Source organism: Balaenoptera physalus, assembly GCF_965194825.1.
Source record: "Balaenoptera physalus genome assembly, chromosome: 20".
NCBI lineage: Eukaryota > Metazoa > Chordata > Mammalia > Artiodactyla > Balaenopteridae > Balaenoptera > Balaenoptera physalus.
The window spans coordinates 44,373,977-44,400,045 of NC_138901.1; the positions used below are offsets into that span (position 1 = coordinate 44,373,977).

Genomic DNA, 26,069 nt, shown 5'->3' on the forward strand with positions numbered 1-26,069 from the left:
TGAAAGTTCCGACCCCTTAGAGCATGGCATTCAAGGCCCTCCACAACGGTTCGTAACCTACCTTTTCAGTGATAACTCCCACTGTTGTCAGGAATAAACACTCTGCTCCAGTTAAACTGGGCTGCTCACTACCTCCTGAGCATGTTGTATTTTTCCACCTGGATACCTTTCTCTTTATTTTTTTGGCTGTGTTGTGCAGCATGTGGGATTTTAGTTCCTCAACCAGGGATCGAACCCATGTCCCCTGCACTGGGAGCGTGGAGTCTTAACCACTGGACCACCAGGGAAGTCCTGATACCTTTCTCTTTAAACCTGTGCTGTCCTTTATGGTAGCTGTTAGTCACATATGGCTAGTGAGTACCTGAAATACGGCCAGTCCAAATTGAGATGTGCTATTAGATACACCCAGATTTCAAAATACATTTCTACAGGAACCCCCCAAATGTAAAATATTTCATTAATAATACTTAAATATTGATTACATATTGAAATTTAACGGAATATTTTGGATATATTGGATTAAATAAAACTAATTTCACATTCTTTTTACTTTTTCATGTGGCTACTAGAAAATTTAATATATGTATGTGGCTTGAATTATATTTTTAATATACAGTGCTCCTCTAGATCATTAGCATAGCCTCTTACCATATAGAAGTTAGCCCACCATTCAACACCCCCCTTGTACTTTCTCACATCCTGAAATAATAAGATGATAAACGACAGAAAACTCTAAGTGTGGGTTCATACATTTGATGCAGACATGCCTTTTACATTATCAAACTGAAGTTGCTATCACAGATCCACTGGACAGCTCACAAAAGCAAAGCCTTTCTGCCAAAGGCCTCAGGACAATTAATATGCTCCATAAGTGTTAGATAACTTCCTTTAGGCACCCACACTAGAAAAACCCAAAACTCCTGAATTCCACCTATATATCTCCTGTTTTTCTTCACTTCTAGTCAGTGTTAGCCCTTTCTGTGAAATTCTTTCAATACTATTACTTTTCTCTCAATACATACCTAATTACAGTCTTAGCTGCCTTGCTTTTAAAATCTAGTTTCCAAGTAGTCTCCCAGCTTCCTAGCCCCTACCCATGTTCATTCCGTTCTATACACTGCAACTGAAATAATCTTCCATAATATTTCTTTTTTTTTTTTTCATAATATTTCTTGCAGATATGACTCTCTGCTCAAAAACTTCCATTTTGCTCACATTGCCTACAGGAAGAATTCTTTTGTTCAACACTCAAGGCTTTTTTATACCTTATCCCTGGGCTTAAAACCTGGGCTTTAGGGAAACTAGACTGAGCTTATGTAAAGCACTTAGAACTCTGCCTGGCTTATAAGAAAGTCTTAGCTATTATTATTACTACTCACTTTTATTTGAATGTGCTGTATGCATTTCTATCCCCAGAACACTGCTAATTCCTTTTTCCTATTTGAATACCTCTATCTCCAAAGGGAGAAGGATTGATTTAAACTATTGATGATCAGCACAGGCTAATTGTTACTGCTGGAGAAACAACTTATACCTCCTTCCTACAATTAATAGAACCTGTTAACTCTGACCCCTAATTTATAATATGTAACAATAAAATTTAAGATTAGATGGGATATAAATAAAAGGTAGCATTTCTTTTATGCAATAGACAGTAAACTTACGGAATGTGTCATTTAAAGAAAAAACAAAGCCTGGAAAAATATAAATAGGTTCTGGATTTAGGGCAGTGGTGCTCCAATTTTGGCCTTACTAGAATAACCTGGGAAGCTTTCTTTTTTTGGCCGCGCCTCGTGGCTTGCGGGAATCTTAATTCGACCAGGGGTAGAACCCGTGCCACCTGCAATGGAAGCGCGGAGTCCCAACCACTGGACCACCAGGGCATTCCCACAGAATAACCTGGGAAGCCATCAAAACTACTACAGGTGTCTGAGCCCCACTCCAGATTTACTGAATCTCTCCAATGGTAGGGCACGGGCACATGAATTTTTTAAAAAGCTTCCTAGATGATCCACATACACTTTAAAAAAATCTTTGTATGAGATCTTCCTGTGTACCTACATCCGAGAACCACTGGTTTAATCAAGAGAAACTTTGGATTAAGGAGGTTGGTCATACTGGCATGTATTTTTCACCATATTCTCCTGGAACACCGTTTTGAAACAGAGACCTGATTAGCCCTGAATGACTTATATGTTTATGAGTAGTGTTCTTAAAAACAACAACAAAACAACCCCCCGCCCGGCCACAACCCTCTTGAGTTTGATTTAGGGAGTCAGAAAAGAAAAAGCCATATACCTTCTAAATGCCACACTTGGTTTTCATCTAAAAGCTTGTCTGTTGGCCTGACTTCTATTAACTTATAAATTTCAAAATATAATTCTTAAGTAAATATATATTTAATATGTACAATATTTACAGCTTACAGCTTTTACAACTTTAGATCTATAAGTGTGTGAAAAAGTGGGCATTTGAGTGTAATACTTCGAAAACTTCAAAAACACCTTTACCTCAAAAATATTTTACACCAATTTTCCAAAGCGGTATCTTCACAGGCTCATTGTATCTCGACAACCCAGTCAAGTTACCAAATCTCCAGGCATGGAGTAAACGATATCGTATTGAGAGGCGGCACTTTTTATACAGTCGTAGAGGATGTAGAACTCTTGGGTCTTTGAAACTCTATAACAAAGTCCCTTTCACCCTCCAATCCTGAGACAACAAATCCTGTAGTTCTACCTCATCATCGCTGTCAACATTCTCCTCTTCCTTTTTCTGCAGTTCTTTTATGGTCAGAACCTCTTTAAGCTTATTTTTTATCTCATCCTGGCGATTCCGCAGCTTTTCCACCCGACGGTAACACTCTATCTGCTCATCGATCTCCCCAATCTGCCGGTCCAGCCGTCCCTCCTCATCCTCTTCGGCAACTATGGCTTCGGAAATAGTGTTGACCTGTCTCATGGCTTTTTGAAATTCGTCCCATTCTTTGTCCATCTGATCCTTTGGGGCATCAACCTTTCGTACCCTCGCATCTATCTCAGGGTCGTCAAAAAACCCTTCCGGTAATGCTTCCGCGGTGTTTTCTCTCCTTTCCACCACTTTTTCATGTATTTCTGCTTTCTCAATTGACCCTGAATGAGGAATTAAAGGGGCCTTGGGAGGATTTGTGTCCGAGAAATCGCTTGGCAGCCTACTACCGGTTGCCTCCCGCGCGGAGGAAAGTGAGTGTTCCTTGCCCTGCGCGTTGGCCGGATGCTTACAGACATCCCCTCTTTTCCCTTCTCCTCCTCCTTCCTCCTCTTTCTCCTCCTCCTCTTCCTCATCTTCATAATCAGGGAGTAAACCGAGTCCCGAAGCCTTACTGAGGGTCGCCCTAGTGGACTCCTTTCCGGCTTTGTCAACGTTGGTGGGCAAAGCGGAAGTGGAGGGCTGTACTTCAGACACCAGGGAGGCCCTCGCTCTTTTGGCATCTTGGCTCTCTGCGTCCGGCGCCTTCCTCTTGGTGGACTGAGGCACTGCGCTGGCGGACTGAGGCACTGCGCTGGCGGACGGTCCCTGGGCGGCTTCCTTCACGCCTTTCAGCTCGGCCACTTTCTCTCGGTGCTGCTTTCCCAGGACGTGAGTCTGCCACAGGAGCTCGCTCTTAACCGCGGTGTTACACAGGGCACAACTCAGCTGCCCCAAGCGGTTGTACTTCGCGAATGGAGATTCTATCCGTTTGCGGTTGGTGCTCAGACGCTGCTTCTCCTTCATCAACCGCCGCAGTTCGTCCTGATTAACCACTCGCTTCCCCGCCTCAGGCCGAGCGGAGGCGGAGGACGCCATCTTTGCGACCGGACCCGAAGCGATTCTGGCTTCCGTCCCGCCGACGCCTGATGACGTCACTTCCTGTCCGGGCGCGGATTGGTTGAGGCTCAGGAGCGTGAGCCGTGGCGGCAGGGTTTCCCTCAGAATAGCAGCTGAGGCCGCTTTAGGCGGAGGCGGTGGGGTTCTCTTTCTACTGTCTGGCCATGGCTGCGATTAAAGCCATAAACTCCAAGGCTGAGGTGGCCCGGGCTCAGGCGGCCTTGTCAGTCAATATATGCGCCACCGGAGGGCTGCAGGATGTGCCGCGGACCAACTTGGGTCCCAAGGGAACCATGAAAATGTGAGACGGCGGTTGGAGCGGCGGTTAGGGCGTCGGGGTTCGTTGGGTGTCGGGGCGCGCTGTGAGGCAGACGTTCCACAAAGAGTTGGGAGCGACGTGGACGCACTTGTGGGCCTGGTTTCCCTCGTTCTCATTCCTGCCCTGAGCTCATTTCTAGCCTGGTGGGAGAGGAGGAGAAATGCTACCCGAAGAAAGGGCCGACTGTGACCCCCTCCCTGGCCCCCGACTTCTTGTTAAGGTTCATATGCAAGTAGAAAGTCAGTTCATTTAGTGTCGTATATGAAACATAAGCCATCTAGCTCCCCTGCTGTTTAAGAGTTTGGGTTTTGCTTGGCAGTGTGTTGTACTGGAGACGGCACGGGCTTTGGAACCTGGCAGGCTTGGGTTCAAATCCAAGGTCCGCTTTAGCTATGCGTCCCTAGGCAAGTTGAACGCTCTTTCAGCATATATTTACTTAGGACCATTATTTTCTTTAGAAGAGAGGGAAAGAGACTAGTGAGGGCAAAGAGGTGTAAGAGGAGAGAAGTACAGTCTCAGAGGAATGAGCAAAGTAATTAATATTAACAGTAAAAGAGGGCACTGAGTATGTACTAACTGGGATGCTGGGAACTCAGAGATGACCAAGATACAGTTTCTATTCTTAAGGAGTTCTGGTAGAGATGAATGTGCTAATTATATATATACCATTATACTGAGGAAAGGGACTAATAACTGATGGCAGAAGGGAGAAGGAAAAGCTTCTCAATAACAGAGGATTCTTCATCAGTCTTGAAAAACGAATTAGAGTTCTCCATTTGGAGAAGGGAGTAAAGGCCTTCTAGATAGGGTAACTTAAGGAACAAGAGAAGCTCAGTGGTGTAAATCCAACAGAAACAAAACCAAACATGATGTAGTAAGGGAACCACAAGGTTTGCCCACAAGATCTCATTTGGTAGAAGAGGTAGAAAAAATAGACATTACCCAGCTTGGGAAAGGTAAACTATGTCATTGCTATATAGTTTGGATTTTATCTTGAAGGTGATGGAGAACATGAAAATCATGGAAGGATTTTTGGTGAGGGAACTGACTGAATCACATTGCCTTTTAGAAAGATAAATGCAGTGTGGAGGGTAAATTCAAATTCAGAGATACCAAGATGCTAAGTAGTCCAGACTAGAGATGATGATGACAGTGGAGATGGAGAGGAGGGGGTAGATTCAAGAGACATTTAGGTTGTAGAGTTGACAGAACTTGATCTAATAAACCTGAGGGCTGAGGGAAAAAATTAGTTCAGTGAATGAATGGTAACATTTCACAAAAAAAGAAACCTGCAGAAAGTTCACAAATGTGTGGTTTGTAGACTTCCAAGTACTCTTCCAGGTACCAAACCACTGTTCATAGCTCATGGACTGCTCTTGTCCTTAAACTTGTAAATGTGCTGTTTGGAATGAAATCACCATGGCAGTCCATCTGGGGAGAAGTGATTCTGTGGTAGTTACTGTGGTATCCCCCATGGTATAATGGAAGTTTTCCACACCCAGTTACTTAATATTAAGGATAGTGGAGTGGCTAACACTGGTAGTGTCTTGTTTGGCTCTTGCTATATGAAGTTTATAACCACTGTTTTCTGAACAGGCTTGTTTCTGGTGCAGGAGACATCAAACTCACCAAAGATGGCAACGTACTGCTTCATGAGATGGTGAGCTGATGTTGCTGACTTAATAAACCTTAATTAGCCTTAGCTGAGAACATAGTACAATTTGTATATCCTTAAACCAAGGCCGTAAGCTAAATACTGCAGTCATGAGATATGCTTGTTGGATTAAACCTTAGGAAAAAAAAAAGTCTATTGGCTGTTTTCAAATCTTTGTGTAGTGCAAATAATAGCTTAGGGATACTTCCAAATTAGTTACATCTTTTAAAGGCAATGCATTATGTCCTTTGTAATCATGGGGAAAAAAATCCTTTGCAAGTTTAGTACATATATTCATCTTCAAGATTGAAGGATTTAATCTTATTTTGGAAATGTCATTGCATTCGAAGCAGAGACTCTTTTATAAAATGTTCAAACCTCATTAGTTCTCAGTTTTTAACTTTTCGTTTTGACATTTATTATGTATGATAATATAAAACTTGTGAACTTATAGAATGAAGCTTATTTCATTTCTTAATTTTACTGTTGACCCTTAGGTTACCTTGTTTTTGGTGGACTATTTCTTTATCTCATTCTCTCTCTTTTTTAATCTGTTGCTTGCTTTTTTCAGCAAATTCAACACCCAACAGCTTCCTTGATAGCAAAAGTAGCAACAGCCCAGGATGACATTACAGGAGATGGTACTACTTCAAATGTTCTAATTATCGGAGAGTTACTAAAACCAGCTGATCTTTACATGTCTGAGGTATTAGAATTTCATAGAATGCACATTCATGTGGTACTTTATTTTGAATAAAAAGTTATTTTTTTTTTGCTAGTAAAATGGTTTAATTTTAGAGGGCAAAAGTTGATTTTTGTCAAAGATACTTTTGGACAATTATAAATGGAAATAATGAAATTTTTAGTCAAAATAATGCCTTTTATTGAAATTATATACCTTTTTAAAAAATGAAATATTTGAGATATATTTAAAAGTTGAAAAATTAGCCATGTACCCATGACTAATGGCCTAAGAAAGAAAACATCACTGAGAAAGTTGAAAACAAATTATGCACCTTTTAAAAAATAACTAGAGAAGAATTATTGAAGGTTTTCCACGTTGTGAATTTACCTACTTTTCTAGTTTTATTTCCCTTTATAAACCGTCTCCTCTAGCCAGACTCCTTCATTCACTGGCCTCTGAAATCATTACATACATTTCTACCTCCATGCCTTTGTTCAATTTGTATTGTTTTCTTTGCGTTACTTATCTGTCTTTTCTAATTAAGCAGTTGAATTTTTGCTCTTTCAAGGACCATTTTAGCAAAGCATAACCTGTCCTTTCAAAGTGCTAAAAAGATCACTTTGTGTTTCATTTAGTATTGGGATCTGTCTATTAATTCAGTACCTGCAACTTATCTCAAGATGCTTTTAGCTGTAAGCAGTAGAAACTTGACTAAAAGTCACTTAAACAATAAAAAAATTATCTCCCGTAACAGGAAATATAGCAATAAAGCAGGCTTCTAGGGTTAGTTGATTAAAAAATTCATTCAGTCATCAAGTACCCAGATCCTTTCTGTCTCTTAGCTCTTCCACTTGCAATGCTGTTTCTTCATGGGCTTATTCCCATCCTGGATGAAAGACTGTCAGAAGAAATCAGGGCTACCTGTTCTCCTTACTAACACTCAGCAGGAGAGGGCAAGAGAAAACCATTCACCCAGCCATAGAATAAAAGTTCTTCCTTTATATGATTGGGCCAACACTGGTCTTATGTCCATCCCAAACCAGTGACAGTTTTTCGGGAAATTGACTTAATCTAATTAGGATCCGCCCCTTGAGCTAGGGATAGGGTCAGCTTCCTCTGAAGCACTGAGGAAGAGAGATACCTAAACAAAATTAGGGTTGGGCTAGGAAGGAAGAAATTAGGGAAGGGGAGATGCTGACAGACATTGACATAGTTATGAAACTGTGTGACAGTGCAGTGACAGAGCTAGGCACAGGATGGGATAGAAACACTGAGGAGGGAGGGGTATCCTAAACTAGCCTGAGGTAGTCAGGAAGCACTTCCTGGAGGAAATAGGCCTGTGCTGAATCTTTAGGATTAGAAGGAGTGAGCCTGATGAAAGAGTGAGGGGTGAGGAGTGAGCCTGATGAAAGAGTGAGGGGTGAGGAGTGAACCTGATGAAAGAGTGAGGGGTGCAGAGAATGGCATTCCAGGCAGAAGGAACAGCATGAGCAAAGGCACAGAGAAAAGAAGCAAACTGGTGTGTGTGCAGAGCTACAAGCAGTCTGGTGTTGGTGGAGTTTAAAGTGATGCGGACAGTAGTGAATGGGCATGTCATATACTAACCAAGAAGAATGTTCATACTGACATATGAATGAGTGATATGGTCAGATTGGCATTTTAAATATTTGGGGGACAGTTTTAAGGGAGTCAAGACTGAAGGTTTTCCTAGTAGTCTAGGTGAGAAGTTGTGAGGTCCTAGGCTGAGGAAATGTTTTGAAGATGGTTAATAACACAGGCTCTGGTGTCAGGCCTTGTGGGTTTAAATCCTGGCTCTGGCTCTTACTAGCCTGGTGATCTAAGCCTTTAAGCCTAAATTTCCTCATCTGTGAAACAGGAATGATAAAAACACCCACTTCATGGTGTTGAGAGGACTAAAATAATACATGTAAATCCCTTAGAATAGTGCCTGGCACAAATGCTCAATAAATGTCAACTTTTAAAGTTATTATAGGACTGACATAAAGGAATGGAGGAAGGGAATAAATTAGAACTAGTTCCAGCTTTCAATAAGTTTATGTATTATTTTTCAGAATAAACAATAGTGTTTTTTCAAAAAATATTTTTGTTATAATGTCAGACCTACAGAAAAGTTGCAAGAATATTCCAAAGAATAACATTTCTCTCTCTTTCATGAATATATATACATATATATATATATATATATGTATATATATATATATATATGGAATGTGTATATATATAGTAATATACATATTTTTTTCTAATGGTATAAGAATAAGTTGCAGACATGATGATCTAAATATTTCAGTGTATGTTTCTTAAACCAGGGAATTCTCATATATATAACCACAGTATAGTGATCAAAACAGGAAATTAATATTAACACATTGATAAATACTTTTATCTAATTTGCAGGTTTTATTCAAATTTCATCACTTGTCCCATTCAGTTGTCATACCCCTTTAGTCTTCTTTAAGCTGGAATAGTTCCCGAGCCATCTTTTGTGTTTCATGACATTGCTGACTTGCTACTTTTAGAGGATAGGCTGTTTTGTTTTTTTTTTTAAGAAAGTCCCTCAGTTTGGATTTGTCTGTTTCCTCATGATCAGACTCAGGTTATGAACCTTTGGCAGGAGTGCCATGGAAATGCTGTATTGGTCTTAATACAGCATATCTGGAGGCACATGGTGTGTGTTTGTCCCGTTCTATGATGTTAACTTTGAACATTTGGTGAAGGTGCTGCCTATCTGTCATTTTTCTCCAAACAATGCTGGTTCTTTTCCTCTACACTACAGGGAGTCTTTTCTGCTGTGCTTATTCAGAAGAGCACTACACGACAGTGTTTTATAGTTTTCAGACATAAAAAGAACTTTTGTAGTTTTTTTGTACTGTTGTAAATTATAAACAGTTTTTCTGTAAGTTTGAGATTGTTTGAAATATGAAGCGCTGAAAGATTACAAATTACATACATACACTTATATTTAGTGGCATTGATATAGGTAATTAATTTTTTGGACATACCTATTAGTAGGAAAGGATGGTTACTTTTACTCTGGATAACTTACTTTATAATTTATAGTTTTATGTTGATGTATTAGGGCCTGCACCCTAGAATAATAGCTGAAGGATTTGAAGTTGCAAAAGTAAAGGCACTTGAAGTTTTGGAACAAGTTAAAATTAAAAAAGAGATGAAAAGAGAAATCCTCTTAGATGTGGCTAGAACATCTCTACAAACTAAAGTTCATCCTCAACTGGCTGATATGTTAACAGAGGTATGTGGTTAAACTCTTGCAGAATGAGTACAGCCTAACACATGGTGGTATTTTTCTTTTTCCTGTAAGATAATCAGCTATGGCATGTGGTTCTTTTGAACATACAACAAAATATAGAAGACAGACATTTATAGGCTTATTTACAGAGTAGATTTGATTGGTCAGAACAGTATGTGTAATTTTTCAAAAGTGTCATATTAAGCCTTCTTTTAAGTTAACTTGAAAGTTGGGAGGGACTTGGCTGCCTATGGATCACCCCCTTTGGAAGCTGTTGGGGTGATGCACACTGGTCTCCTAAACCTAGAGGTCCATATTTATTATGTGAGGTTGGGGACGTTGTTTTGGCAGTGTGCCTTGTAGTTAAGGTTACCACTTTAATGAGCATGATTGATCTGATAGATAATATTCACATCTGGGAAGTATATACTTGTTTACTTCTAAAGGTAGAATATATATATAATATCAGGACAAAGTTGGGTATTTTGGGAAGGCTTTTATCAGGTAGCTGTAGTTTGATGATATCATCATTATTCCTCAGCTTTGCATTTTTTGAAACTTGAGTATATTAGTTTATCAGGAATGATGAGTTCATAACAACCAAATTCACAAGACATTGACATAGAAATCAGAATTCTATCTTACTAATTTACCTTGAGAAATATAAATACTGAAACACCTGAGTTGTTTCTGGTCAATTCTTACCAATAGGAAAACCTACTTGGGAAATCAGATTAAGATTAAGAAATTAAGACATTTTCTTGCTGAGCAGTCTAAATAAAGACTCTTCTGTGTTAAAGTACATATATCACGTGGCCCAGAATCTTCAAGCTATCTGATTAGGGCCTCCATTCTCTTTTGGAGTTATAGAAACACTAATACTCTCATTTTCCAATGGTTTGTCATTATTCCCCATTAGTCATCAAAACCAAAAATCATGTTACCTCAGTAAACTTTTCTAAGGTATAGTTTTTTTGCTTTTATTTTATTTGAGGATGGTTATACTATAGCATTTAATTTCTGTAGTCAGTTATTTTCATATTACTTTCTGAGCTAAGCAATAAGCTGTGCGGTGCTGTGCTTCTCAAATTGCGTATCCCTGGGGATATTTGGCAGAATAAATGAGACATGTCTTTCTGGAGTGTCAATTTTACTTTACGATGGAGGAAAAGCATTATTTTCACATTAAAACAAACATGTATAACAGAACACTGTAAATCAACTGTACCCCAATGAAAATTAAAAAACAACAAAAAACAAACGTATATATTATGGCATGATGTGGAAAAGTTTCGTGGTAAAACATAAGACTTAAAAATTTCATGTTGTTAGAGCCAGCAAATTTGAACTCTTTCCTTAGATTTCATTTCCTTCTTTTCCATTAAGGTGTCCTTTGGTGGAAAGGTTTAAGTAGTGTTTGTATAGTAGGCTTGGCAGTTAAAGAGACTTGATTTCTAGTCCTGACTCTGCTACTACCTGTTAGACCTTGTTTTAAGACCATAACTTCTTAAAGTCTTACCTTAGTTTCCTTCTCTGTAAAATAAGGGGTTTGGACCTGATAATCTCTGAAGTCCCTGTAGGCTCTAAAGTATCCATTGGCATTGGTTATCATTCGTGTCCATGACAAAGTGACACTTTCTGACCTTGCCCTGTGTTTTGGAGCCTGAAACACTTTATCTGCTTAGTCTGGTGATAGATTACTAGGGCCAGTGGTTTCTTTTAGTAGACCAAATAATTTACTGTTCTCATTCATTTCTCTTCCAGGCTGTGGTGGATTCTGTTTTGGCTATTAGAAGACCGGGTTATCCTATTGATCTCTTCATGGTAGAAATCATGGAGATGAAGCATAAATCAGAAACAGAAAGTAAATGATATAAACTTTAACAGTGCATAGATTCTAGAATACTTGGTTATCTTCAGATATTCTTTCACTGATTTCATTAGTTACTTCTATTCATTATCAGTCTATTCATTCAGCATATATTAATTGGATACTTACCAGGAGCCATTCACTGTTTTAGGTGCTAGGAATGAAGAGTAAACAAAACAGAATTTCTTTTTTTAAGAATCTTACATTTCTAGTTGAAAGAGATGGTGGACAAATAATGCTAATAAGTGCTGTGAAGAGGCTAGAGCAGCTGTATATGTGAGCATGTGCATGATTTTAGGGTAGTCAAGGAAGGTCATTGTGATGAGAAAGTAAACTAGAGAGATAAAGGGGTCTCTAGTGCTAGCCATGTGCATATCTGGAAGAAGAGTGTTCTAAGCAGAGGGAATAACAGTGGAAGAAGCCCCGAGGCAGATGTGTGCTGGGGTGTTCCAGTGTGCCTGGAGCAGAGGAAGAGGAAAAAGTAGTAGAAGGTGAGGTCAGAGAGGTAAGACAATTATAACATTGTCTGAGTATGTATGTACTCAGAGTGAGTAGCACCTTGTTGACTTTGGACTTAACTCATTTTAAGCATTCTATTATGGGAAACTCTAAACATATATAAGAGTAGAATAGAATAGTGAATGAGCTCCCACGTATCTGTCACTCATCTTTATCAATAATCAGTATATGGCCAGTCTTATATCCCCCATATATACTCCTCTTTCCTTCCCCCTGCCCAAACCTGGATTATTTTGAAGCCAATTCAGATGTTATATTTCATCTGTAAATACTTTATTTATTTTTAATATATGTGTGTGTATGTGTAGGTGTCTTTACTTATTTATAGAAGTTCTATTTGGTTCGTTCTTAAATCTGCCTTGTCACTTTTTATGGTTTCCTGTTCCCTGCAGATCTTTTCAAACTTACCTTTCATTTCTTTAAACATATAGTTCAGTTTGATAATTACAATATTTAAAGTTTTGTCTTGTCTACTTCTGGTGTTTATTTTATTTATTTATTTTTAAAATTAATTAATTTATTTTTGGCTGTGTTGGATCTTTGTTGCTGCGTGCGGGCTTTCTCTAGTTGTGGCGAGCGGGGGCTACTCTTCATTGCGGTGCATGGGCTTCTCATTGTGGTGGCTTCTCTTGTTGTGGAGCACGGGCTCTAGGCACGCGGGCTTCAGTTGTTGTGGCACACGGGTTCAGTAGTTGTGGCTCATGGGCCCTAGAGCACAGGCTCAGTAGTTGTGGCACACGGGCTTAGTTGCTCTGCGGCATGTGGGATCTTCCCAGACCAGGGCTTGAACCCGTGTCTCCTGCATTGCCAGGCGGATTCTTAACCACTGTGCCACCAGGGAAGCCCTGCCCAGGGACGACTTTAAACTAAATCCACAGCTTGAGGTTTTTTTTGAATAACCAGTTGTGAATTCTAACTGCAAGTCCATGTGAGGGCTGCTGGTTTGTACCCTGAGTATGTAGCCTTTGAGGTTCTAGTTTAATGTGAAGAGGGTCTTACTGTTATACTCTGTACTTTGGAGGAGCCTTGAACTTTTTAAATTCTGTCCCCCTCTCATTATGAGGTCAAAATTCAGATTTGCCTGAATTATCAGATGACTTTAGGGTGAGTGGTTGCAGTTATCTACTTACCTCTTGGAGTTCCTGTTTTGTTTTCAGTTTTGAAAAGAAAACTTTTGTAGCTCTTTACTGTTTTATGGCTCTGCAGAGTTTTTAAGGTTTTTTTGTTTTGTTTTTAATCCAGCATTTTTAGTTGCTTTTGGTAGTAGGGTTGGTCCAAATTACCTTACCATTGCTGAGGGCAACAAGTACTTGGTTTATATTTCAGAAGGATCTCCGTGGTTGTTGTGTGGGGAGTACACTGTGGAGCAGGGTGGGAGGTGTAAGGGCAGAAGCAGGGGACCGGTTAGGAATCTGTTGTAATATAGGTGAGAAAAGAAAAAAAGGTTTGGATCAGAGTATACTTAGAAAGAAGGAGCAGTAGGATTTGTTGATGTTCCACATAGAATGTGACAGAAACAGAGGATTCAAGGATGTCTCTTGGGTTTTTGCATGAGCAGCTGGAAAAGCAGAGATGCCATTTCTTGGGATGGAGAAGACTGGGAAGAGCAGGTTTGGGGAAATAAATCAAGAGTTTAGCTTGGGGAATGTTATGTTTTTGATGCCTATTAGATGTCCATGTGGAGATGTTGCGTAAGAATTTGGAGAGAGGTGTCAGGAGTTCAGGATCGAGGTCTGGACTGGAAATATTTATTTGGGAGTCATCAGTGTGTGGATGACTTAAAGCTATGAGAGTTTTAAATTTAGTTTTTAATTTTTTTGGCTGCGCCGTGCAGCATGTGGGATCTTAGTTCCCTGACCAGGGATTGAACCCATGCACCCTGCACTGGGAGCACAGACTCTTAACCACTGGATTTCCAGGGAAGTCCCTATGAGAGTTAATAAGATCATCTGGGAAGTGATATAGATAGAGAGAAGAGGAAGTTTAAAGACTGAGCCCTGAAAACTCCAATGTTTAGAAATTGAGAAGGTAGGGAGGACTGAGCAGAGAAGACTGAAAAGGGGTGGTCAGTGAGATAGGAGGAAAGCCAAAGGAGAATAGTGTCCCAGAAGGTAAGAGAAGAAAGTGTTTCAAGAAGGAGAGAATAATCTGCTATGTCATATGAGGTTGACAGTTTGATGAGCAAGTTGTGAACTGAGAATTGACCATTAGGTTTGGAGAACGTTTAGTTTTTTGGTGGCTTGAATGAAAGTTGATTCAATAAAGGGGTGAGTGTGAAAGTCAGATTGAAGGTGGGGTCAAGAGAGAATGGTTAGGGAAGAAGTGAAGATGCAAATGTAGACAACTCAGAGGAGTTTAGCTCTAAAGGGGAGCAGGTAAGTGGGGCAGTAGCTAGAAGGGAATATGGGAATGGGGTTGAAGGAGAATTTTTTGTTTTAAAGATGGGAATTACTATGACAAGTTTGTTCCCTGATGAGGATGCTCCTGTAGGCAGGAACAGTTGATGTGAGGGAAGAGGGGACGGTTGCAGGAGCAGAGGGGAAATGGGATACAGTACACAAGCAGAGGGGTTAACCTTAGAGAGGAGCATGGGCAATTCATTCCTAGTCATAGGAGGTTCAGGTTCAAGTGCAGGTGGATTGGTAGAGGTAGTGATGGGACAGTGTTTTTATTTTCTCAAAGAAGCAAAATCATTTGCTGAGAGTGAGAAGAAGGGGAAGAGTGAAGGAGACTTGAAGAGTGAAGAATATTGAACATATAGTTTGTTTTGTTCTTCCTAAATAAAGTATCTTCACATTCAGTTAGGAGTTGGAGTAATCTAGTTAGATGAAAATTTTGAAAAATTCCCTATAATTATGCTTAACTATTTTAAAAATTATTTCTTTACATGAATGTGTAACAAATATTGGTTATAAAAGATTCATAAGTAGAAATGCATTTCCTAATTGGGTATAAATGAATTTTTAAAAGTTATAAAAATATTTTCTCTTGAAAGATCACTTGGAAAATAGGAAAAAAGCCTCCCCCCCCCCAGTTATCTCTATTCCTACCACCCAAGCATAACCCTAGTCTTAGTTTTCTTCCATTTTTCCTTTTCAATACCAAGGTGCTTTTTAAAAATAATTAATTAATTAATTAATTTTTGGCTGCGTTGGTCTTCATTGCTGTGCATAGGATTTCTCTAGTTACGGCGAGTACTCTTCGTTGCAGTGGGCGGGCTTCTCATTGTGGCTTCTCTTGTTGCGGAGCACAGGCTCTAGGTGTGCAGGCTTCAGTAGTTGTGGCATGCAGGCTCAGTAGTTGTGGCTCGTGGGCTCTAGAGCACAGGCTCAGTAGTTGTGGCACACAGGCTTAGTTGCTCCACGGCATGTGGGATCTTCCTGGGCCAGGGATCAAACCCATGTTCCCTGCATTGGCAGGCGTATTCTCAACCACTGCGCCGCCAGGGAAGCCCGAGTGCCTTATTTTTTATATCTGATATTCAAATATATATGAAGGAATTCCATACATACATTTATTATTATTTTTTATTCCTAAAGGTTCTTGCTCAGAATTCTGGTTATGACCTGCAGGAAACACTAGTAAAAGTTCAGGTTGAGCATTCAGAATCAAAACAACCTGTTGGCATAGATTTGAATACAGGTAAGAAAGTAAAGAAAAATCAGCTGCTTAATAAAAAAAGAGGTTATACTACAGTGACCCAAAACTTAAGTAAGGGGGTGGAGGTTTGGATGACTTTTATATTTAAATTTTGGGTGCCTTTGTTTTACTTTTGAACTTCTTAAAAGCAAATATTCATTCACTTAAGAAATAGTTATTGAGTGCTTGTTATTTGACTCGGGATTCACACAGAACAAAACAAAGACCCTTCCCTTGTGAGCTTAGGTTGTAGCAGGGAAAGATAGGCAGTAAATAATAACCTTAATAAATAAGTTCCTTTAACATTTTTAAAGGTAATAAATTCTGTGAAAAAATTAAAGGAACAGTGTAAGGATGATTGTGAATGCTAGCACAGCAGTGTGGGGAGGGGGTTTCAATGGGAAGAGGGTGGTCAGGATAGGCCTCACTGAGAATGTCTGTTGAACAAAATCAAAGAAAGTTAGGAAGTTCCACGTGGGAACTAGGGAAAGAATGTCCTAGGCAGAGGGAACAGCTAGTGGAAAAGCCACTGTCTGGTGTTTTCGAGGAGGAGGGAGATGAGAGAGGTAATAGAAGGTCAGATCACGCGACGGCGTGTGGGCCAGTGTATAGAGTTTGACTTTTTCTGTGGTGGAATAGGGAGCAATTTTGAACAGAGGTGTGACATGGTCTAAATATGTTTAAAAGGATCACTCTTGCTACTCTGTGGAGGGGAGTCAACTGAACAACTGGAAGGAATTGTCATTGGAATTGCCATTAACTGCATTGGAGAAGACTGTGGGTAGAGCATGTTTTGGTGGCCGGAGGTCAGCATTGAGTTTTGGCAAAGTTAAGTTCGAAGTATCTGGAGACTTTAAAATAGACAGTTGGATGTACAAGTCTGAAGCTCAGGAAAGTGGTCCGGCTTGGAGATAAAAACTTGAGAGTCATCAGAGTGTATATGCTTTAAATCTAGAAGATTGGATGAGATCATCTAGGGAGTGAGTGTAGAGAGAGAAGAATACAGGACTGAGCCTTTGGGTACTCTGACATTAAGAGCTCAGGAAGAAGAGGAAGAACCAGCAAAGTAGACAGAAAAGGAGCCACTAGTACAAAAGAAAAAAACCAGGCAAGTGTGATGTCCTGGAAGACAAGTGAAGAAAGAGTGGTTGGGAGGGTATGATCAGCTGTGTTAGGTAAGTGCTGCTGATAGATGAGGTCTGAGAATTGACCTTTGGATTTGACACCATGGAGGTCGTTGGTGACCTTGATAATAGTAATTTTGGTGGTATATTAAATATTGTTAGAATATACAGCCAATATTAACAGAATATATCAAGATTGTAGATTTGAAATAGTTTGTTTTTCCTTTGCAGGTGAGCCAATGGTAGCAGCAGATGCAGGAGTTTGGGATAATTATTGTGTGAAAAAACAACTTCTTCACTCTTGGTAAGTTTGTATTAATAAAAAGAGAAAGACTTTTAAGGACATAATTGATAACATTAAGATTTTTCTATTATTTTTGCCTGCTACAGTGGAAAATGGCTAAGTGTACGAAAAGGCATTGTATCCAGTTATTAAGACTAGCTGCTGTCGTTTTACAGTCCCTTTTAGATTTTAGTTCTATCAGTGTAAGTTATGGGAAATGTTAATCTTACTGTTTATTTGAGAGAGAAGGGAAAGAAGGCCATTTACTGAAATAGTACCACATGCATAGTGGGAAAAAGATCAAATGATGTGCTAAAAATGAGCTCAGTTTTGCTGGAATATAAAATTAGGCTTCTACTTTATCAGCAAATGAGTTAGAATTATAATGCAAGGGGTGATGTTTGTATTTATAATAGCTTTGTCTTATCTCACACCAACATCATTGCAGAACAAAGTGTCATTAGTAGCTGAAGATTTCTGGGGGGGAAAGATAAGATGGATTGGTAAGCTTTACTCACCCTGTCATCTTTTCCCTCAGCACAGTGATTGCCACCAACATTCTCCTCGTTGATGAAATTATGCGAGCTGGTATGTCTTCTCTCAAAGGGTGATTGAGTTCAAAATCAACTCTTCTAGAAGCTGAGACTTAGCACATCTTACATCCAACTACCATTATAGAGCCTGAGCCATTCTTAATTTTTACACAATAAATGCAGTTTATATTTGGTGGTCTTATAAGTCTCGAAAGTATTTCATCAAGGTATAAAGAACACAAGAAATACTTTCACAGTAAATAATATTAATGAAAATATTTTTCCCTCGAAGTTCTAACTCCCTACCCTTTATTGTATGTGTGCTATTATGATATAATAAGAAATATATATTTGGCCTATTTTATTTTATTTTATTATTTTTGGCTGCGTTGGGTCTTTGTTGCTGCTCACGCACTTTCTCTAGTTGCGGCAAGTGGGGACTACTCTTCGTTGCGGTGCACAGGCTTCTCATTGCGGTGGCTTCTCTTGTTGCGGAGCATGGGCTCTAGGGCGCGCGGGCTTCAGTAGTTATGGTGCATGGGCTCAGTAGTTGTGTCACATAGGCTCAGTTGCTCCACGGTATGGGGGATATTCCTGGACCAGGGATCGAATCTGTGTCCCCTGAACTGGCAGGTGGACTCTTAACCTCTGCGCCGCTAGGGAAGTCCTATATTTGGTCTTTATCCCCAGTTCCTGGCACAAGATCTGCTAAAACCTTTGTAATTTCCTGAGCAATAGGGGTGATAGGAACATTTTTTATTATAATATTTAGTCTTGGTTCCTGGTTCCTGACATAGGATCTTTTAAGACCCTTGAAATCTCTGGAATTAATAAGAGTGTCTTTTTGTATGCTAATGAGGTAACTCTTGATGGGCCGCTAGATAGCTTCAGGTTGGGGGCTAGTCTCCAGAGGAACCAACCGTGTGATTAGAGGGTTAGAACTTTAAGCCTCCCCACCCTGGGAGGGAAGGAAAAGGGGATGGAGACTGAGTTACTAATCAGTTATACCTACATGATGAAACCTCCATAAAAAAATCCCTAAACTATGGGGTTTGGAGAGCCTCCAGGTTGGTGAACATATCCATGTGCCAGGAGGGTGGTGGACGCCAACTCCATGGAGACAGAAGCTCCTGTACTGAGGACTCTTATGGGCCTCGCCCTATATACCTCTGCATCTGGCTGTTTATTTATATTCTTTATAATATCCTTTATAATAAACTGGTAAATGTAAGTAAGTGTTTGCCTGAGTTCTGTGAGCTGGTATAGCAAATTATCAAACATGAGGAGGGGGGTCATGGGAACAGAAGTTGGACAGAAGTGTGGGTAACGTGGGGACCCACCACTTGTTCATTGGTGTCTGAAGTGGAGGACAATCTTGTGGAACTGAGCCTGTGGGACTCAGTTCTGTGGGGTCTATGCTAACTCCCAGTAGTTAATGTCAGAATTGAATTGTAGGACACCCAGTTGTGTCTGGAGAGTTGGAGAATTGGTTGGTGTGGGAAAATTCCCACACATTTGATATCAAAAGGTTGTGAGTAGAGGAAACAATTTTCCTTTAGTATGCTATTGCAGTTTTCATAAAACAGAATCTGTTGTGATTCTTAGACGTTTTGGGCAATATTTTTAAAATATTTAAAAAATATGTTTACTTATTTATTTGGTTGCCCCGGGTCTTAGCTGTGGCTCGCGGGCTCCTTAGTTGTGGCACATGGGCTCCTTAGTTGCAGCTTGCCAGTTCCTTAGTTGTGGCATGCAAACTCTTAGTTGTAGCATGCATGTGGGATCTAGTTCCCCGACTAGGGATCGAACCCAGGCCCCCTGCGTTGGGAGCTCAGAGTCTTGACCACTGTGCCACCAGGGAAGTCCCTTGGGCAACTTTTAATGAACAAAATATGGAGCACAGGTTTTAGAGTACCCAAGTCAATTTCCAATTTATCAGTGGGTATAAATGTAACAGGGCAAAATGCTTTATTCTCTCAAAATTCCTTTAGTAACTTCTTGCTGCCACTCTTCTCTCTAATAAATATGGCATCACTTTGTTAGTATAGCTTTGTTTCACTGATACCTGACAGTTTATTTTGAATATAGTTTATTATATTTTACCTGGCTCTTTCTTATATATGATCAGCAATTTACACTAGTGTGCTAACTTTGGTAGCTGTCTGACTGGATGATTAGATAGAACAGGTCTCATCTGGAAAGGCTGGGATTGTTGGCACCAACACTGGGAAATAATTTTTTTTGGCTTTGAATGCAGCTATTCTATATCAGTATTACAGCAATATCTTTCTTATTCAAAACACTAGAATTAATCTATTTTAATTTTTATTATTATTAAGCTCCTTGTAGTTAACTTCTATCCATGGACGCAAGTTGATGAGATTAAAATATGGCAGGTGCATTAATAGAACCTTGGCCTGCTGATGCATGTGGGGCAAAGTTCATTTAACCATTTAATGCCTTAGTTGAAAGCCTATAGTTTTATAGTCTGTTTTTTTTCCACTTAATGTGTTGTCACCATCTTTCCAAGTTAATAACTACACTTCTGAACTATAATTTTTTCGTGGTTATGTGACATTTCATTGTGTGGCTGTTCTGCAATTTGTTTAGCTAATTCTGTTTTCAATTTTTCCCCATTATAAACAAACATCTTTTTTAGACTCTATCCTTATTTTATAGGATAGGGCTTTAAAAATGGGTATATCATGCATATTCCCAGACCTTTTCTATGTAAAATGTTTAAATTATGAAATACTTAAAATAAACTGAAAGGACAGAAAAAATATAATAAACACCTTTGTACCCTCCACCTAGCTTTAAAAAATAGTAAAGTTTTGTCATGTTTGCTTCAGATTTTCTGTAAAGAAATAAGAAAGTATGGATGTTGTTAAATTGCCACTGTCCCCTACCTCCTCATCAGATGCTTTTCCCACCCTTTCTCCTTAGAAAAAGGACTACCTAGAGATATTCTTTGATCTTTTTGTTTAATAAATTTATTTATTTACGTATTTATGTATTTATTTTTGGCTGCGTTGGGTCTTCGTTGCTGTGCGTGGGCTTTCTCTAGTTGCGGAGAGCAGGGGCTACTCTTCGTTGCGGTGCGTGGGCTTCCCATTGCAATGGCTTCTCTTATTGCAGAGCATGGGCTCTAGGCGTGCGGGCTTCGGTAGTTGTGGCACGTGGGCTCAGTAGTTGTGGCTCACGGGCTCTAGAGTGCAGGCTCAGTAGTTGTGGTGCACAGCCTCAGTTGGCTCCGCGGCACGTGGGATCTTCCCGGACCAGGGATTGAACCTGTGTCCCCTGCACTGGCAGGTGGATTCTTAATCACTGTGCCACCAGGGAAGTCCCTGAATTTTCTTTACTTGGGTTTGTTTCTGGTTTAAATATTTTGTTCCGTTGCTCTGATAATTGTTACTATATCAATACCACATTGTTTTAATTCTTAAAACTTTATAAAAAGTCTTGATGCATGGTAGGTTGAGTTCCCCAACCCCTTCTTTATGTTCTTCAAAATTGTTTTGGCTATTCCGAGATCTCTCTTCCCTCTTTTAGGATCAGCTTGTTGAGTTATATGTTTTGATTAGAATTTTAGAATTTCAATGACTTTATAGATTATTTCTGGTAGAAATAGATATATATATTCCTTCCACTCATAAATATTTTATATCACTTTATTGATATCTTAGTGCTTCAGTTTTTTTTCTTGGTAAATGTTTTCAGTGAAGTTTTAAGTGTTTCCTATAAAAATGCATTACATGTTTGATTAAATTTATTCCTATCTATTTTTTAGAAGCTATTATAAATACCATCTTTTACAAAAATTATATTTTTAATTGTTCATTGCCGTACTATAGGCCCTCTATGGGCTTTAATATATTGGCTTTTGTACTTCATAACCTTGCTGAAATCTCTTATTAGTGCAATAGATTGTAGCTTATTTTGGATTATCTGGGTTGATAATAACAGGTTAGTTCTTTCTTCTTTTCCACTCCTTGTACTATCTCTACTATTTTACTGTTTTATGGAGCTGCCTAAGACCTTTTAAATTAATTAATTAATTAATTAATTTATGGCTGTGTTGGATCTCTGGTGCTGTGCGTGGGCTTTCTCTAGTTGTGGTGAGCGGGGGCTACTCTTCGTTGTGGTGCACGTGCTTCTCATTGTGGTGGCTTCTCTTGTTGGTGGAGCATGGGCTTTAGGCGGGCAGGCTTCAGTAGCTGTTGCTCACAGGCTCTAGAGCGCAGGCTCAGTAGTTGTGGCGCACGGGCCCAGTTGCTCTGCGGCATGTGGGATCTTCCCAGACCGCTGCGCCACCAGGGAAGCCCCTGCCTAAGACCTTTTGTAGAATATTGGATAGAAGCAATGATGGCAGTCACGTTTATTCCTGTTCTTGCCTTTAAAGAGGATGTTTCTAGCATTTTACCATTTTTTTGTTTGTTTTTGCTGTGGAATCTTGGCAGGTAGTCAGCTGTATAAGGTTAAGTCTGTTCCTTTGTATTTCTGTTTTGCTAAGAGGTTTTTTAAAAAAAGTTATGATTGTTGAATTTTATCAAATGCTTTTCTGCATGCTTTGAGTTTTTTTCTTTAATGTGTTAATGTGGTGACCTACTTTAATAAGTGTTCTAATGTTAAACTATTCTCGTATTGCTGAAATAAATCTTCTTTGATTGTGAAATACCATGTTTGTTGATTCTGAGATGCAGATTTTTTACATTTTCACATTTCTGTAAGTAGAATATGTTTTACAGTCAATGGCTTCTTCTAATTGCTCTTGCTTGAACTTGGTTACCTGTGATTCCTTAGCGTTTTAGTTAACAGCCATTTAAGAACCATTTGAGGAAGGAATAGGAGTCTTGATTGTTGCTGAAAACTTTCTGTTGTTAACTTCTGGTAAAGTAAGAAAATTTCAGCAGCAAAACTTTCTAAATATGTGTCTGTGGCTTAGAAGAAAATGCCAGAGAGGATGGTAGAAACTATTTTTACAAATGTTACATACTACCACCTCTTGATGGCAAGAATAAATATCAAAGACTCTGAATTGAAAGGTGATTTAGAAGAGTTGGACTCCAATATGAAGATCTTAACATTATTTATTTTGCTTATATTTTCCTCATTTTGAATGTATAAGAATGATAAATGATAAAAATAAGTGTAACTAAGTCTGAAAACTCCTTCAGTGAGTATAAAATAAAATGTGTGAGTGATAAGAAAGCATTATGCTATGGCTGAAATGACAGGATTTTTGTTTCTTAGTATAAAAGTAATGGTGTGTCTTACAATCAGTGACATTTTTGATTTGATGAAATATTGTATTAACTCTTTTTGCTGGACTTGAGGCTAATATTTATTTAGGTTTTTGTAAGTATTCATAAGCAGGATTGGTCCATAATTTTACTTGTTTACTATCTTTATCCAATTTTGGTATCAATGACATACTAGGCTATTAAAATGAGTTGGGGAATTATTCTTCTTTTTCTTTTCTTTGGAACAGTTTGAGTCAGTAAGATGGAGGGTTATCTCTTTCTTGACAGCTTGGTCTTGGCCTAGTAGTTTTTTAAATGGGAGGGATGGATTTTCGACTACTGATAAAATTTTCTTCATTGATTTAGGTCTTGAGTTTACTATTTCCTTTTGAGTCTGTTTTCATTATTTATATTTTTATGGAAACCGTCTCTAAAATGGTGCTTTTACCCTTAGAGCCTTATTTTGTTGTGTATTATTCTAGAGATGCTGTCTCTTTTTGGTATGGTGGGGCTGGGTGGGTGGGGATTGAGAGAGGATAATATTTTTCTAGTATCCATTTACTTTCTTTGCGTTTATTTAAAAATATATTTATTAAGAATATATTTATTAATTGACATATAGTTGATTTTTTAAAAAAATTTATTTATTTATTTTAATTGAAGTACTTTCTTTGTTTTTAGAAGTATGTCTCTAAAAACAGCCTATAGCTAGATTTTTATTATTTTTAAAAATTCAGCCTGACATTTCTTTTAACTGACAAGTTAATATTTTTATGATTACTGATATATTAGATTTACTTCTACCATATAATTTTGATACTTTCTGTTTATCCTTTTTTATGCTTTTTCTCCTTTACTACCTTCTATTGGATTGACCCAAGTTTTAAATTTAGTTTATTACCCCTGTTTTCCCTCTGCTAGTTTGGAAATGATACATCTTATTTATTACTTTAAAAATTTTAACTTGCTTACTTAATATAGTTAATAACTCTCTGCTCCCCCCCAACAATACAAAGTCCTTAAAACATTTTAAATATAGTCATCCCCTCTTGTTTTTTGTTTTAATTTATTTTATTTTGCTTATTTTTAATTTTTGGCTGCGTTGGGTCTTCGTTGCTGCACGTGGGGTTTTCTCTGGTTGCAGTGAGCGGGGGCTACTCTTCGTTGTGGTGTGCAGGCTTCTCATTGCGGTGGCTTCTCTTGTTGGGAGCACAGGCTGTAGGCATGCGGGCTTCAGTAGTTGTGGCACAGGGGCTCAGTAGTTGTGGCTCGTGGGCTCTAGAGTGCAGGCTCAGTAGTTGTGGCGCACGGGCTTAGTTGTTCCACGGCATGTGGGATCTTCCCGGACCGGGGCTCAAACCCATGTCTCCTGCATTGGCAGGCGGATTCTTAACCACTGCGCCACCAGGGAAGTCTGCCTCTTGTTTTATATTTGTTCTTATTCAATATTTTAGTTCCATTTTGTCTTTTAAATCCCCTAAATTAGTCATAATAATAATAATTATTATTATTGTTTTATACAACAATAAAACAGTTCCTGTTTATATTTTTCATTCTTTGTTTTAAAAAATATTTATTTAGTTAGTTATTTGGCTGTGCCAGGTCTTAGTTGCAGCATGCGGGATCTTCGTTGTGGCATGCGGGTTCTTAGTTGTGGCGTGCCGGATCTAGTTCCCTGACCAGGGATTGAACCTGGGCCCCCTGCATTGGGAGTGCAGAGTCTTAACCAATGGAACACAAGGAAGTCCCTCCATTCATTTTTTTTTAAAAACATAATTTTTATTTATTTATTTATTTGGTTGCACCGGGTCTTTGGTTGCACTGGGTCTTAGTTGCAGGCTCCTTAGTTGCAGCTCGCCAGCTCCTTAGTTGTGCCACGTGAACTCTTAGTTGCAGCATGCATGTGGGATCTAGTTCCCTGACCAGGGATCGAACCTGAGCCCCCTGCATTGGGAGCGTGGAGTCTTAACCACTGTGCCACCAGCAAAGTCCCACTCCATTTGTTTTTAACTCATTGCTTTGTTTACCATTCTTTCTTGCAGCTGTACTCTTCCAACTGGGTTCACTTTCTTTCTTTCTGTTGTATATCCTAGTCCTAGTGCAAGTCTGGTAGTAATACTCTCAGTTTTGCTTCCCTCTAAAGGTCTTCATTGCCCTCTGCTATTGAGTGGTAATTTACATATAGTATAAGCCTTTGGTGTCTGGCTTATTTCACTTAGCATAATGACTTCAAGATTCATCCTATTGTGGGAAGTGTTAGAATTTCCCTCTTTTTTAATACTGAATAATATTCCATTGTGTGTGTATACCACATTTCGTTTATCTAAGTTAACCACTATTTTCTCTCAGCATTTTGAAAATATTATCCTATTGTTTTCTGCTTTGTATGTGCATTATATATGCTTTATAATTTCAACAGTATTGGCAAATTCCCCTCCTAGGGGTTATACTAATTTGCACTACTGTCAGCAATTTATAGAGCACAGGACCCGTTTTTACCTTTTTTTTTTCACTTAGGTAATATAAATTCTTCATTTGCTCCTGAGCATGGTACAGACTTTGGGCTTTAATATCTCATAGGAGCCCTGAGCAGAGCAAGTTTCTTTACTGCTTCACTTGGCAGGTGGGTAGAGTTTGTCTAGCATCAAGGCTCCTGTTTCATTTAGGGGCCTAGTGTCAAGTCCTCCTTCAAGTGTGGCCCTGTTTCTGTGTGGGCATTAAAAGCTTGACACCTAGACCAGATCTTGTGTTTTTCCCAGGCTTCTACAGTTCACCTTCAGAGTTTATCACTCTGTTTTGGTTTCCTCTTGAGGAAAATCTCCCTTTCTCTCTTTTAAGTTCAGCCATACAGTTTTTTTTTTCTTCTTTTTTTTTTTCTATTTATTTTAATTGTGTAAAATATTCATGACATAAGATGTATCATTTTAACCATTTGAAGTGTACAGTTCTGTGGCATTAAGTACATTCACATTGTTGTGCAACCATCACCACCACTCATCTCCAGAACTTTATTCTTTCAAAACTGAAACTTTTAACCCATTAAACAATAACTTCCCATTCTTCTCTCGCCCCAGCCTCTGGCA

At 39.0% G+C, this 26,069-nt stretch overlaps 2 protein-coding genes across 8 annotated transcripts in view; one reads left to right on the plus strand and one right to left on the minus strand.

Moving 5' to 3' along the window:
• Positions 1-2,481: 2,481 nt before the first annotated feature.
• On the minus strand, positions 2,482-3,840 carry ZNF830 (zinc finger protein 830). Its single transcript, XM_082443745.1, has one exon. It carries the CDS (start codon positions 3,823-3,825, stop codon positions 2,683-2,685), a length of 1,143 nt encoding a protein of 380 aa, XP_082299871.1. The 5' UTR covers positions 3,826-3,840; the 3' UTR covers positions 2,482-2,682.
• A 165-nt stretch (positions 3,841-4,005) lies between these two features.
• Positions 4,006-26,069, plus strand: part of CCT6B (chaperonin containing TCP1 subunit 6B) — a 185,517-nt gene continuing 163,453 nt past the window's right edge. For 5 of the 7 annotated variants that reach the window (XR_014257978.1, XR_014257979.1, XM_082443750.1 and 2 more), the window contains exons 1-7: positions 4,006-4,147; positions 5,762-5,825; positions 6,391-6,525; positions 9,605-9,778; positions 15,704-15,806; positions 17,159-17,231; positions 17,749-17,798. Coding sequence is in view for 5 of the 7 variants with exons in the window: in XM_082443750.1 (XP_082299876.1) it covers positions 4,011-4,147; positions 5,762-5,825; positions 6,391-6,525; positions 9,605-9,778; positions 15,704-15,806; positions 17,159-17,231; positions 17,749-17,798 (736 nt within the window). In the remaining 2 variants the exon portion in view is untranslated. Of the gene's footprint in view, positions 4,148-5,761; positions 5,826-6,390; positions 6,526-9,604; positions 9,779-15,703; positions 15,807-17,158; positions 17,232-17,748; positions 17,936-26,069 lie in introns of those variants that run through there. The other 2 variants (XM_082443753.1, XM_082443752.1) reach the window with 2 other exon arrangements.

Bases quoted from the DNA above. Each gene is read 5' to 3' on its own strand.
- ZNF830 (XM_082443745.1), bottom strand. From the start codon at position 3,825: ATGGCGTCCTCCGCCTCCGCTCGGCCTGAGGCGGGGAAGCGAGTGGTT.